This window comes from Rhea pennata, chromosome 1 (genome assembly GCF_028389875.1).
Source record: "Rhea pennata isolate bPtePen1 chromosome 1, bPtePen1.pri, whole genome shotgun sequence".
NCBI classification, from domain to species: domain Eukaryota; kingdom Metazoa; phylum Chordata; class Aves; order Rheiformes; family Rheidae; genus Rhea; species Rhea pennata.
Window position 1 is genome coordinate 152,188,434 of NC_084663.1, and position 14,863 is coordinate 152,203,296.

General features: G+C 42.3%; 1 protein-coding gene across 6 annotated transcripts in view; it reads right to left on the reverse strand.

Annotated features, from left to right (window-relative positions):
• TFDP1 (transcription factor Dp-1) overlaps positions 1-8,454 on the reverse strand; it is a 47,600-nt gene extending 39,146 nt beyond the window's left edge. For 2 of the 6 annotated variants that reach the window (XM_062575438.1, XM_062575392.1), the window contains exons 1-2: positions 7,722-7,856; positions 6,721-6,799 (exon numbers count right to left, since the gene is read on the reverse strand). In XM_062575438.1, the coding sequence (XP_062431422.1) occupies positions 6,721-6,732 (12 nt within the window). In that variant the 5' untranslated portion in view covers positions 6,733-6,799; positions 7,722-7,856. Of the gene's footprint in view, positions 1-6,720; positions 6,827-6,990; positions 7,071-7,426; positions 7,446-7,721; positions 7,857-8,407 lie in introns of those variants that run through there. The other 4 variants (XM_062575420.1, XM_062575410.1, XM_062575428.1 and 1 more) reach the window with 4 other exon arrangements.
• Between the last annotated feature and the right edge of the window lie 6,409 nt (positions 8,455-14,863).

The window sequence follows — 14,863 nt, forward strand, 5'->3', positions numbered from 1 at the left end:
TTCATTGTATCTGATTGTTTCTTACAAATACCAGTCTTTCGCAATAATTAAACTCCAACTGATATCATTCCTTTACACTTTGAAGTTGACATTTCCCAAAACTAACTGCAAAGATACAGGAAGGAAGCAATTCTGGTCATATTCACCTTAGAAATCTCATACTCAAAATCATTGGCTTGCCACTTCTACTAGCTGAACTAATCAGAAAGAAAGAAAGAAAGAAAGAAAAAGTGTGTCCTGGATTAAATAATCATGCAAACAAACAAGCCATTTTCACAACTAGCTTATGATCTTAGATTTGACATTAGTAGACTATTGTTTTTTTCTACCAAATCTTCAGAGCAGTTTGAATTCTACTGTGGTTCAGATGCTGTAGAACAACAAATAACATTAAACAAGATTCATTTCAAAGTCATCTGCCTCACTAAACTCCTCATCAGTATATTAAAAGCCTACAGTAGCCCACAAATTTTATTTTCAAGTAAATCTGTAACTACTAATGCAATACTGTGACACACAGCAAACGTAGAGTAATGCAACACAACACAAGTAGCTGACAACATTTTGGCGGCATACGGACCATTTTCAACCTTTAAAATCAAGTTGTCCACTATCAGCCTGAGAACAACTTCAATGTACAGAATAGTTAGCAAGGATTGGCCCACTTTTCCTCCCACTAGGTCTAACCAGCCACAGTAGGTCTCCACTGAGTTATATTCAGTCAAGCAAATATAATCACTAAAATAAGTGATATGTTAAGATCACTACTGTAACTGAACTATTAAAAGCTAGTATTTTGTTTATCATTTTAAGTTGTAAGAAAGCAATGCATTTACTCAGTAAAACTACAGATATATATCTATAAACACCCACTACCATAAAGTAAAATATACAATAGCTATAGGAATTAAATATATATAGGCTATAAAAAAAGACTTAAATTACATATGAAATTAGCAAGGTGACAGGTAACTTTCAAGTTGCTATTTTCTGTGTCTTTTAAATATAAACCAATACAGAAAAAAAAAGAGACACACACTCTCACTGCAGTATTTACAATGTAAAAAGGAGAGCTTTAAGACTATTTTCCTTCTGCCTCCTTCTAAAAAACATATCTAAGAAAATTTTAACCTGTGAAATCCAAGATTGACATACTTTTTCCAGAAGATTTAACTTCATATTATTTGATCTTCAGTTCATAAACTTTGGAACACATGAAGAATGGCTAAAATCAAATAAAAATAATTCAAGCTACTTAAAAGTCACTGAGCTAAAATGATATCAGAAAAGGTGAATGAAACACTTGAGCTCCACTAAGGATTCAACTTCTCTAGTCTGTCTCATTGAATCTCCTAGTACATAATGAAAAAATACACAAAAAAGTGATACTTTAAAAAGTTTGAAAAATGTTCCTGAAGACCTTTCAATACTATCTAACCATTAAAAGTGCATCATGTAAAGAAGTTCCCAAACACATCTTTATCTTGCTTCCATTAGTATCTCTTTTTACCAAATTTAACCCTTTAAGATCATAAAGACTTGCCCAAGCTTGATACAAATGTACCATACGAAAGCTATCAAAAGCACAACTTTGGGGATGTGTTGGTTAAATTTACTGTACAGTAGCACAGATCTACTAAATTTGGGGAAAGAAAGAGACCTACCAAACACGTAAGGGTGCTGTACAAAATTAGTTTGCTGTTTTCCTTTTGCAAGTATTTTGTGCAATAAATTGGATGAAGACATGTATCCAAATGTCTTCTGATTACTCAATTAAAATAAAACAAACAAACAACTTCAATCCCTACATCTTTAGATCTCTTAAACAGTAACATTAGATCAGATGCTGAACTTTGTGCAGGGAAAACTTCTTACATGATGTCTTCAGAATTTACAAATGCACACAGGGCTCCCTTTGCAAATTTAGACGCAGAAGACATATATAGTATTGAACAACATAAATGAAACCACCATGAAATACTGAGAAGATAGCTTAAGATTTATTACAGTCATGCAAGCTAGAGATCAAGAGAAAAATCAGTCATAAACTAATTCAAGAAAAAGATGATAGTAAAATAAAACATGAAATTTGAAAGAAAGAAAGAAATCTCATTTTAGAACCAGAGGTTCCAAAATTGATGTCACTATAGGCAATCTATGAAAAAGTAGAATGTATGAACTTTCTGATGAAGAGCTCTCAGTAAAGATATCCTGAGTTTGGGTGACATTTTGAAGGCTAACAATGGTGCATCAGTCCAAACCATTTGTGAAATACCAAATAAGTTTTCAGCTCCAAATTCTTCATGACAAAATTCTTTTCTATAACTGGAAGCAGTCCATGTGATAATGGTGAACAATCATAAACAACTGCTGCTACATAAAGAAACTATTATATACGCAATATTTTAGAACAGAAGGACTCTTACTAATTCTTTTTGCCTAGCCCCTTTTTTCCCCAGGACTCACTGTATTACCACAGATTGGACTATCTTCTCTAACAGCTCCAGCTCCTGAAAGTGACTCCTAACTCTTCTCTTCTACTTAAGAATGGGTCTCAAAGCAAAGAGCCACAAGCTTCTCTTTATGGCTGCTTTAGAGGCCTCGACAGTTCATCTGCAAGAGAAATAACTGAAAGGAGAACCGGAATCATGCCACAAGTCATCAGCTACAGTTTAAAAATTGTTAAAATTAGCAGAGGAGGGTATATTAACCATTGATACTGGAAGTATTTACCTTCCTAATTTTCAGAAAATTTTAATAGCTAACTGAACATAAAACTGACCAGCAGCTAGTCCTTAGTCTCATACTGAGAGTTTGAAGACAAGAAAACACAACAGGTTACCTAATTTACATTCTTGCTAGAGTAATTCCTGCTTCTTTTATCAGCATTGCACCTTGCCTAGTTTTAAGTTTCCCAAGGACAGACACATCACTATTTCCCTCAAGGAACTGTAGCCCCTAACAAATTTTGTTATTTTATTTCATGAATCCAATGAGCAGCACAAGTCAGCTCTTACGGAGGACACTTATATTTGGCACCTCTGGTTCCTGCCTGGAAGGTGACAAAGCTGTAAGCAATGGGAGAGTCTATAGTGGAGTAGACTCAGCAGAATCTTAGAAAATAACACTGATTATCAAGAAAGAGGAATGCTGACTAAACTGGAGTTTCTGGAGATTCTCTACATGTGATTGACTAACTCTGTCTCAGACCAAGAGGCTTTGCACACATTGTGCTCACTATGCTCAGAGAAGACACGTACCGTGCAAATGTGCATGTTAAACAGTACCCAGCTCTACCAACACTCACTGAACACAATCTGTTACTCAGTCTCTGATAGGCAATAGAATGATCCTGTCTCCAAGGTGAACACATTCTTCAGAACTGCAGTGTGTTCTCTCTCTTCCATGCGCATTTCTACCAGTTTCTTTGAACCACAACCAAAGCAATCTTTCTAGTAACAAGCCCTTTTGAACTGAATGTGGTATTCCACAGCCAATCTGCCTGCTTCACCACTCTATGCAATGCTCACACGCATAAAATGAGAAGTGACTATGCTCCTTACTGCTACCAGGTCACACTGGAAAATGTTTGCCTTCTCTTTTTTTTTTTTTTTTTTTCTTTTTTTTAAAAACCTTTACTGCTTTCCAGATCCCCTACTCCTTATACAATGTAAGTCAATTTTCTGGAAAAAAAAAAAAAAAAGAATTGATTCATATACTGATACTTTAGCTTTCACAAGTTACTAGTATTTCTTTTCTTCATTAGTATTTTTCAGTTTATCCAACCGCAACATTAGTTGTGACTACACTTCTCAATTTCACCTTCAAGTTCTTAATAAAGGTGCTAGATATGAAAGTATCTTTTCTTCTCTAAATATTTTGGGACCATGTCAGACCACTTTGGACCGTTATTTTGCCAAAAATCTGTACTTCATTAATTATTTTCTCTTTAACATACATTCTGAAAAGATTCAAATGAGTATGTATTAAATTAGTATTTAGTAGAATTTAGGTATACTCAATAGTTCACAATACCTGATCAGTACTTATGTAATTATTTAATCATTTTTAAAAAACAAATAATTGATTTGCTAGCATGCTCTATCATGCTCCCTATTTATTCAATTAATCCAGTCAGTTCTCAACCTGCAAACTTCTATGAGTATTTAATTTTTTAAAACAGACTTTTTCAAACTGTAGTTTTTACAAAGGAAAAAAAAAGAGCTGGAAGTGACCAACAAAAGGAAAAGAAATGTGCCTTCCTGCAGCAGGTGGCAGGGGGAGGGGAGGCAGAAGAGAGAAGACTGTTATCTGGTCATGTGCTGGCTCCACACCTTCCCCTCCTGCAGGGTTGCCTGCTTCATCAGTCACTAGAGCTAGCACCAGACCCAGTAGCAAGGAGTAAGCGTGGCATGTACACTGAGCCTGTGTTCCCAGGCCGGAGCTCACGGAAACCACTTGGTCACGTAAATGCCATCTGAAGCCCAGACTTAGTATCACAGCAACACAACCCTTACCACAGCCTAGCCATTTCTGTCTTGTTGGGAAAAACGGAAGGAAGGGGTGGGGGCATTCACCAACTCCTAACTGTACCATCTCCTTCACCACTGCATCTTACAGTCTGTTACTCCATTTGATAGGTGACCTGGCAAAACCATGAGCCATTAATCACATCAGTGTTTCCATGTCAGAAGGCTTAAACTTACAGTGGCGCAGGTCTCTATGGACTCATTGCCTAGACATTTAGTGACATTTTCTCTATTATGATTAATTCCACCATTTCACTACAGAATTAACCTGGACTTTGGACAAAAATTACTAGAATCATTCTTATTTTACCTTCTGAAAATCAAAGAGTGTTATACCAATTAGCATCTCTACTTTCTAGCAGTAAATCTAACCTAGTACGGACTATTACCAGTCTTGGGAAAGCAAAATGTATTTAAAATTTCACAAGATATATTAACATGTTCTTCAACATTATATAAGGGTAGGTATGTAATGGTCTGCAAAAACGAAAGTAGTTCATTCTTCTTCCCTGAGACAGGATTATATATGTAATATAATATATATATGACATAAAATAAATATATTTTAAGAACAGTTTAGATAATTCTTCAGTTAAGGTTTCAGACCTTTTCTAGCTAGCCTGTACCAGTGCTCAAGTATATTTAAAATTTTTACCTAAAATCTAGATTGTCATTTTTCTAATTTCAGCTGATTACTACTTTTATTCTCAGAAGATACTGAAAACAATTTTTGCTCCCATTTGTAGCATCTTTTTCCTCATGTTATTCATTCCCCTTTCCTCATTCTCCTTTCTAGAAGGAGCTAGAAGTTTCTATGTAACATATCATTCCTTCTTATGTATCTTATTCTCATTATGCTCTCCTAGACTTTGTAGGGTATTCATCAGTACTCACAGGTGCTAGTATTTCCTCACTGGGTTGACCTCTCTTCCAAAAGACATTCAACAAACGTACTTTAATATTTCAATTCCTTTGAACAGCTTCAATTTCTTCTCCTATTCTAACACTTGCCCTTCGTTTTCTTCCCGCTAAAATGGCCTTTCATTCCCTGAACTATCTGCTATCTGCAACATACTGGGCTATGCTTATCTTTGCCAGACAAGCTTTGAGTGACTATGTATTTCTGGTTGCTTCTCTGTATATTAAGATGTTTTTTCAATTGCTTCTGAACTACTCAAATTCTCTGCAGGATTAATTTGTTAAGTCAATCACCGTTGCACTGAAATTCTCACTACTTGAATCCTACAACAGTTCGTATCAAATTTTAACCTGCTGTTTAAGAATCTGAACTTGTATCATTTTCCTTAGCTTGTCAGTTACATTTTTAAGAGAAGATATATTCTAATTGGAATATGGAGTAGAATGTTGTTTTTACTGTCAATAAAGAAACATGAAAGCCCAATTACATTAGCCATTAATAAATAATTCTGTTTTAAATGCAGAACCTATCTGTGGTTTTTGTAATTGATAAAAAAAATGGGGGGGGAGGGGGTAAAGAGTAAAAGCGCAAACATACCACTTCTTAGCCTTGGCTCAGATCAAGCATTCTGTATGTAGACAGTTCAAGAGGTAGGCCACAGATTCAAAGCCACTAACCTTGAATTCAATGATAATGAAAGTCTACGATGAAAGTCCCCAAAGCCTGTTTTTACTGACACTAATTACCATCTTTTGGTAGACAGAATAGAGACAATTAATACATATGGAGATGGAACCATCTTCTCTCCCCTGAATACATGATGCCTCCTTCAGCAGGAGGCTAGCACTGACACTCCTGTTTTGCCAGTTGTCAACAGGTAACAAAAAAAGAGTAGTCAACAACCACCCCATCATCTCAGCAGTATTTTATGTATGTGGGCTTTCTAAATCCAATTCAAAAACTAGTATTTTTAGTGTCCAATGTGAATATACATAATGCCATCAATGCAAGTGCTTTTATGAGGACAGTGATCTCTTTTCTTCATTAATTACTTTGAAAAATGGCTGCAGATATAAAGCTGGGTTTATGTTGTTATAGCTGAAGAAAAACATAGACTAAGTGGGGTGTACAAAATAGAAAAAGTATGTTCCATATATCTACTAATACCACCTATTGTAAAGCATAACTTCTTTTGCTTCTGCTAGTAAAAACAAAAGCAAAAAAAAAAAATTACGTATTCTTCCACATACGATGTACTACAGATATACTTACATCTTTTGCCATGTTACCAAAGACTAGAAGTCAATCCTCTTAAAATCTTGATGGCTGCAGGACACAATGATGCTATTTTCTAGAAAGTAAATAAAGGCAACATCAGCTGTAAGAATGGAGGGAAAGTTTTTTTATGACAGAAATTATGGAATACCACCTCATACATTTTATTTCCCCCTCCCAAAAGAAGTGTTTTTTTTTTTTTTTAATAAATTTTATGTCATCACCGATCAAGCCCCGAGTGCCCTATCGCCCCGCACCCCAACTCACGTGCGGGATCGCCCCCCGGCCCTGCGGCTGGGGCCAGCGCCGGGCGCGCCCTTCCCCCCGCGCACACCCGGGCGCAGCCGCGCCGCCGGGGCCCGCGCTGCGCCCGTCCCTGTCCAGCTGCGCCCTTTGCAACCCCGCGGAGAAGGGCGCGGGCAGAAGCGGCGGCGAGCGGAGATCGCTCCCTCGGCCGCCTCCTCCTCCTCCTCCTCCTCCCCACCCCCATTTCCAGCAGCAGGCACAAGTAGGCCTCAGGGGCCAGCTCCCCCCGGGGCCTTCCGCAACCCCCCTCTCCTCCTCCTCCCCCCCCCTTTGCGGGCGGACGGGCCGCGGCTGCACCCAGAGGCAGAGCCTGGCAGCTGCCACCGCGCCTCGGGCACCAGGGCGCCCGCCTCCCCCCCACCCCCTCGGTGCCGGTGCCCCCCGACGAGGGCCTCACCGCCCGGGCAGAGCCCTAAGCCCCGCGCCGCCTCCCCTCCGCAGCGAGGGGCCGCGCTAATCGCCTCGCAGGCGGCGGGGGCACGGGGAAGGGGGGGAAGCGCGCCCGCGCGCCAGGCGGCATCGCCGGCGGCGGGGATGGGGGAGGCGGCGGAAGGAGGGAGGAAGGCAGCGGGGAGGGGGGGCAGGGGGGTCCGTGCTCTCCTAATCCTCCTCGCCCGCCTCCCCGCGCCCCAAACCAACCCCCTCCCCCCACACGGATCGTCCTCATCCTCCTCCTGCAGGCCGGCCCGCACCTGAGCGGCCGAAGGCGGAGAGAGCCGGCTCCATCCCCCGCCGCCGCCCCCAGACAGGGACCGGAGCGCGGAGCGGCGGCAGCAGCAGCGGCGGCAGCAGCACCCCCCGCCCGGCGGCGCGCTGCTGCGGAGGCGCCGAACTGCACATGTGCGGCGGCGCGCGCGGGCCTGGCGCGCGCGGCGGGAGGGGGCAGGGGCGGAGGCGGCGGGGGAACCAACGGCCCCCAACGGTAGCTGGGGCGGGGTGGGGTGGGGTGGGGTGGGGTGGGGTGGGATGGGGTGGGGGGGGAGGGGGCGGCGGGGCCCGCCCCCCTCGCGGCGCACCGCGGCGGTGGAGGCGGGGGGCCGGCACGGGCCGGGGGCCGCGGAGGGGGGGGGGGGGGGGAGCTCGCCCGGCGGGCTGTCACTTCCCGCAGCGCCCCTGCCCCGGCGGGCTGAGCCGCCCCCGGCCCCGCGCACCTGCGCGGGCTGCGCTGCCGCGGCCCCCTCCCGCCCCCCGCGCTGCCCCCCCCCCCCCCGGTGGTGGTGGTGGTGGTGGTGGTTGGGGGGCGCGGAGGGGGCAGGGCGGGCGCGAGCGGCGCGGCCCCTCCCCGGGTCCCGCGCGCGCGACCCTGCGATTCTTTCTTTCTTTTCCTTTTTTTTTTTTTTTTCCTCCCGTTGGCAGGAAAAAAAAAATTGAAACTTACACTTTTGTGCGTCCCACCGGCGTGACGCTGCGCGCTGACGTCACGGGGGTGTAGCGTGCCTTGCACGGGCACACGCGGAGCGGCTAAAGCAACCGTCCGCCCCTCCGCGGGCGCAGGGCGCATGCGCGGGATTTTCGCGCCTTCGGACTCCCCGCCCTGCGGCGCTCGGAGCGGGCGCGCGGGAAGCATCGGCGCGAGATCGCTCGCCGGCCCCGCGCGCGCCGCCGCCGCGCACGTGGGCGGCGGGCGCGAGCCGCCGCGCGGCGGCGGGAAAGCGCCGGGCGCCGCCGGGCTCCTCGCGGCGGGAAACGGGAAGCCCTGGCGTTACCCGCACCTGGCCCGCCGGGTTTCTGGGGCGGCAGGTGCCCGTGGCGCTGTTAAACGGGAGCCAACGGCACGGTGCGGTTAGTTGCCACAACATCCTGCCGGTGCTTCCGCATCGCTGCTTGTCCCGCCGCGACTTGAGCAACCTCGCTTACACCGATCTATTCTAGGCTTGTAATTTCGTAGTAATTGAAGTGAAAAAATCGTTACACAACTGCTACTGTGAAGCTTGAATTAGGCCAGATCTATGCTAAAGAAATCCAGCCTGCACGATTGCTGACACTTCAAACTGTGAAACCTCATACCCCATATGCTAGCAGAAAGACTAGTTAGTGCGTGTGCAACTACAGCAACTGCAATGATGCTTGTTAGCTGGGGTTGTGTGATGTAATTACATAAGAATTACATGTAACTGATGGCAAAACCCTTTTAGCATGCATAGTAGGGGCTATAAAGGCATAGCAATAACGGTAGAAGCTGCAGCAAAGTAAAAGCCTTCAAAAGCTGTGTTGCTTATAGGTGCTGAGGTAAAACTGCTTCATGGGGGTAGCTGCTCAGCAACTTCTGCCTGCAATACCAAGTGTGCGTGATACAAGGTTGTCATAACAAGGTCAAGAGGAGAGCAGGAAAGAAAAGGGTTTTTGTTTCTCAAAAAACATGCTGCTTCTTGATCATGCCTGGGAAATCTGTGAATATTTATTTGTGAATAAAAGACTTTACCAGGAGAGCAACTATACAAAAAAAAAAAAAAGAACAGAAAAACCTATCACAGACCCCAGAGGTTTATCAGTTGACTAGATTCACATTGAGTTTTCCTCTTTTACACCTCTTAAAAAAAATGGGAGTTGTGTTTTCTAATAATGAGGAATCACTAGTTACTTTGATTCTTTTGATAAATGTAGCAATATTCCAAATTGTTCCTTTACAGTAATGCCTTGCTACCTGTCACTTCCCAACTCACTGTTTTGGGGTTCCTTGGCCAATAAATTAGTACCCTGCTCTGCTAACTAAAATGATGTAATCCTCATTTTTCCATTCTTCATTCTTAACTGAGCGTGACAAGCAGGGAGCATCTGAAAAAGATTACAATATTTGAAACATAACCATTCAGAAAGAGGCAGACAGAACAACCCCCATGAAAGCCTGACCCTGGCCATTCAGCCTCAGGTGAAGCAGCTGAGATCCTTCTGCATGGTGACCTATTCCAAGAACAGACAGATAAAGCCATCACTATTGCAAGATTCAACAGCATTAAGAGAGCTACTATTCAAAAATCTCAGGCCAGTAAGTAGTCACCTCTAAAACCACCAAAGCCAGCCTCAGGGAAAACAAACAAACAAACAAACCCTAAAAAAAACAGTATCTCCTCCAGCTAGTGATGCTGCTCTCTATCTTATGTGCTACATATACTGTGCTGGCACATTTAAATTGTGTATATATCTTAAGTCCCTGCATGCATCCCCCTTTTATTACATTAATTCTTATGGGGAAAATTGTTTCACTATCCCACCTACTACTAAGCACTGCAATTTTCAGGAATGCATCCTCAACAGATAGCAGGGCATGTCCATCCTAGGATGAAGACATGACTACAGAAAAAAGCAGATACTTCTACAAAGATAGAATTCAATGACTATGCTAAGGTACAAAGCATTTTCTCTCATGTTTCAAGTTTTATCTGACAGATTAGCACCCTTTTAAAAAAAATCCGAGTATGAAGAGAAAAATTCTAGCTTCTCTAGCACACGGGAAAGTTGACAAGAATCCTCTTAGGAGGGAAAGCAAAGATGAGAAAATAATGTATTTGCAGTTGTGGTTTGTAGACTCTAAGATAACTATGCTAGCTTTCAGACCAAAGGAGCACTAGCAATCAAAGGACAGAATATGAACCTGGTCTACCACTACCTGCTTTGGCAAACTACATAGCTTCTCCGCAGACTTATGAATCAAGTCTTTCTTGACTCTAGGCAGTAAAGAAATGGTAACTGAAGACAGCCTTTTTTTCATTACTCAAGTTCTTCTATTTACACTTGTCACATAATCCTGCTGTGTTGCTTATGCTTCCCAGTAAGCCTCTTGTCTTTGCCCTGAATTTCCTGTGAGACAACTGACCAAGCACATACTACAGCGGACAGCACTTGTTTTTTCCTTTAATGCTTTAGGCAGTCTCCATTCTTTAGGCAGCTTGGGGGGTGAAGGGGGAGAATGTTATGCTCAGTTTGCCAGCATTTATTTTACCACATTAATAACTCCCTAAGCATATCTACTCCTAGCTTTTTTTTTTCTTTAGTAGTGTTGTTTACAACTAATTTGAAATATTTTTATTAGTGGGAAAATCTTCAGTTTTTCTCTAATCTCTGAGCACTCCTTCTTTGGCCTTTTGGAGCTTTAGGACTTGCTTTGTATTTTTAGCAGTGGAAAGCTATCCCTATTGATGACACTTTTCTGTGGCCTGCCTTCCCATTTTAAATAAGCTTCAAAAGGAGAACCAATCACACCTTCAAGCTATGTCACTGTGGCATAATGTGTAAAAGACAGAGAAACAAAGAAAACTACAGGTTTCAAGAGGTTATCTAGCTAATGGTCAGCAACTCATGACATTGATGCCAGTGACAGCACATGGGCACATTTTGATTGCATGCTTCACAGCTGCAAGCTATGCCATCTTAAGAGAGGTACCTGTGGAGCTACTCTTAAACCAGACACCTAATACCAGCTGAACAACTTGCCAGTGTTTGGGCTCATTTAGCGGTAGTATCTCCCAATTCCCAAATTTGTTTTTCCTTCAGAAACAAAAGTACAGCTGGGCACTGTAACCTTGGAAGTTTGCCATTCTCTGAGCTAGATTTTGTCCTCCAAGGCAGGATCAGTTCCCCCTAAGCTCCCTCCAGTCACACAGTTGTCCAGTTTGTTATTACTCTCCAGCAACTAAGACTCCATAGTCTCTTTCAGTGATGCACTGCTGTTAAATTTTTCCCACCTGGCACCAGCCAACTACTCAATAGAGGCAGTAGGAGAACCAAGGAAGCACCTCCTAAGTGAAGCTGGTAGCCTTCATGCTCTGCCTTTTGTTTGCTTTTGGGCTAGGTGGACCACATATTTCCCCAGCTGTAGGACATCTTGCTGCTCCTCCTTCACATTCCACTGTTGTTTCCTCCCTCACTGTCAGATCAGTTTACAAAAGGATTTCTCATAATTGCTGCTGTTTATAAGCTGTTGCTGTTTCCAGTGACAATATGTACGCTGTCAGCAGAGCTTGCCTCATGTCACTCAGTGGTCCAGTTTCCTCCATGTTCCACACTGCCCTGGTGCTCTAACACTATCCACATTGCTTACAGAGCAGCACTACAAATTCTTTCCCTAGACAAACCCAGGAGTGATTCTGTAGTTAGATTGTTCCTGGGTTCGCTCCAATAGGCAGTAAGACTTCTCATTCCCTCTATCAAGCCTCATCATATAGTACTATTCCTTTACGCTATACCCCCCACCCCCCCACACACACACCCCTCTCTGCTCACAGTGTGTCCAACTCTTTAAAAAAGGAACCATGAAGCTGCTTTCTCATCATCTATAACAATTATTAAAAAAAAATCTTAAAGTTTTTTAAAAGTTATGGAAATCCCATGGACTATGCCATTACAGCAGCATTTCTTGAGCTATCCTAGGCCCATACAAGTGACAGTTCTAAAAAACCTACCTCCACCTCTCAGAAAGTGTTCTCCTTCTGAGAAACTGAAGCATAGTCTGCTTTAGATGGGACAAGCCATAAGTAGGGTGGCTGTGGGTCAATATATTCCAGTCTGACCCTGGGAACAGGGAAAGGAATTAAAGTATAAGCATAGTCCATGCTATGAGCTTTTAAACTGTTTGGTTCATTCTCCTTCACAGGCAACAATGACTAGAAGTAGCCATCAAGGGGGTAATACACAACAACTCTAGTTCTCAGGCAGAAAGCTACAATCCCTGAAACAAACACACAAAGCAAGCAGTTACACTCACCTCCTCCCAGATAAATAAATCAGGTATGCTGAACAAGTCGCTACTTATGTACAGAACAGACCCTTCCTTTCAACTCGCTTAAGCTCACTTCACCACAGAAATAACCATTCTCCACCAGCGAAGACAAAGGTTCTGCCCTCCATCAGCTTGTCTATATTCAAAGCTGATCATTAGATAAAAGAATGAGATAGATATCAGCCAACAAGCTGAAATAAGATTTTCCAGAAAAGACCACCTGTTCTTCAGCAAATCTATATAAAAATCACTAGATTTTCCTTCGAGGGTTTCTAGGTCTCTGCTTTATTTTTAGTCTCCTTGACACTGGGGAGTGGGTAACAGTATTTTGGAGTACAACCATATATTTCTGAAAAGCTGCAACTGTATCTAAATGGACCAGTTGTGAAATATTCTTCCCATTTTACCTAGAGGCATGTCAGATGGTGATTGGATCCTAAATATAACTCAACAAGCAAGATCAGAATATTGATATGCAGATAAGGTTCCTATTGTCCTTTCCCCAGTTCTTAGAAAAGCTAGCCAAGTCATGACAGAGTCAAAAAATTATTCAGGAAACAAGTGACAGATATGAGGCAACCAAAAGAGTATCTATATTTTGCTCTCCGTTTTGGACCTGGTACCAAAAAGACTCCTCACTCAACTCCTTCACAAGGTAATCAGATTTTTTTTCCTCCTCTTAAGAGACAAAAACCATCAGTATTTTCTACTCTCCTAACAGTTTTCCAGAAAAGTAAAACTAGCCTCAGCAATTTAATTTATTTAGCTGAAGACCCAATCATCACAGTTATTAATACTTTCTATAACAGTTTCAAGGGCTAGCTGACTAAAAGACAATGAAAACCATACAAAGGTCTCTGTCATGGTCACCTCTAAGAATACATGGAACAACCCAATGTGAGGTGACATCAATTAGACTGTTTTCTTCTGAAACATAGGTGATATGATTGTGGTAGCAAATAGTACGTGCAAGATACATGTTCTTTCAAAACCAAGATGAGGCATTAAGGAAAGAAGCTTGGATTTCCAGAAGAGATGCCTGACTATGAGCTGTCGGTGGACAGAGTAAGACCTCTTTCCCTCATACTGTTAAGAAACAAAATTAAGTTATTTTTAATGAGGCAGCTGAAGCAAAATGAAAGGTTGAGATAGATTTAAATTGTACAATAAAGCTGTTGAACTGCTTCTACAGTTTGAATACTAAACAATAAACAAATAGAGCAGTTTTCAAAAATTTTTTGTTAAAGAATCATTTTTAAACAGAATTATTTATATGGTAGGTTTTTATCTGGGTTTGGCACTCTTCCCCAAAACATCTGAAACCAAGGAGAGGTGAAATTGTCATGCATGCTTGCAAGTTTTTGAAGAGTCAGTGCCAGAAAAGAAAGACCACAAATCCAGTGAAGAACAGGAACTCAGTAAGACAGTTAAGACACCCTGCCTTGCAGGGGCCAGTTGGCCTAACAGTATGTACAACCTCTAGACTAGCCCAAACTGTATTTTACCAAGCCCAGCAGATGTCAGATAAAACAGGAGAACACAGAGGCTACTTTGGTAGGGGAAAGAGCTTTGAAGCATTCAAATTCAGAGGAAAAAAACTTCTGTTAGTTCCACTACTTGGAGGACAACTTCTCTCATTTTAATTGGCAATTTAAACCTATAGCATTCATTTTTCTAACCATTTTGTGCATACTAAAGTTATTTTGTATTACAATATAGTACTGACCTAAGCTGTTAACAAATCTTTAATAGCATTGTTGTAAACATAAAATTCAAAACTTTTTTTTTATTATTTGTTTGTTGGACCCGGCTACAGTGAATAAGCTCTTTCTATGACAAATAAAGAATGGGCTTTTTACAAGGCTTACATAAACGCATATTAGAAAGTTGTAGAGTTCCCAATGCACATCTAATCAGCCTTTTTCAGTTTTGTGCAAATTGATTTAAAATGATTTCAAATGTAGAATTATTTCAATTCCATACAACCTCCAGAGAACCGATAAAATGTTTTCACACCTGCTTGAAGTTAGACTTTTATTTTCAGTTTAAACCCAAAGAAAACTATAAACAATTAGTGTAACAGTAGTTAGCAACAAGAACAGGTAACAACTGTCAGTC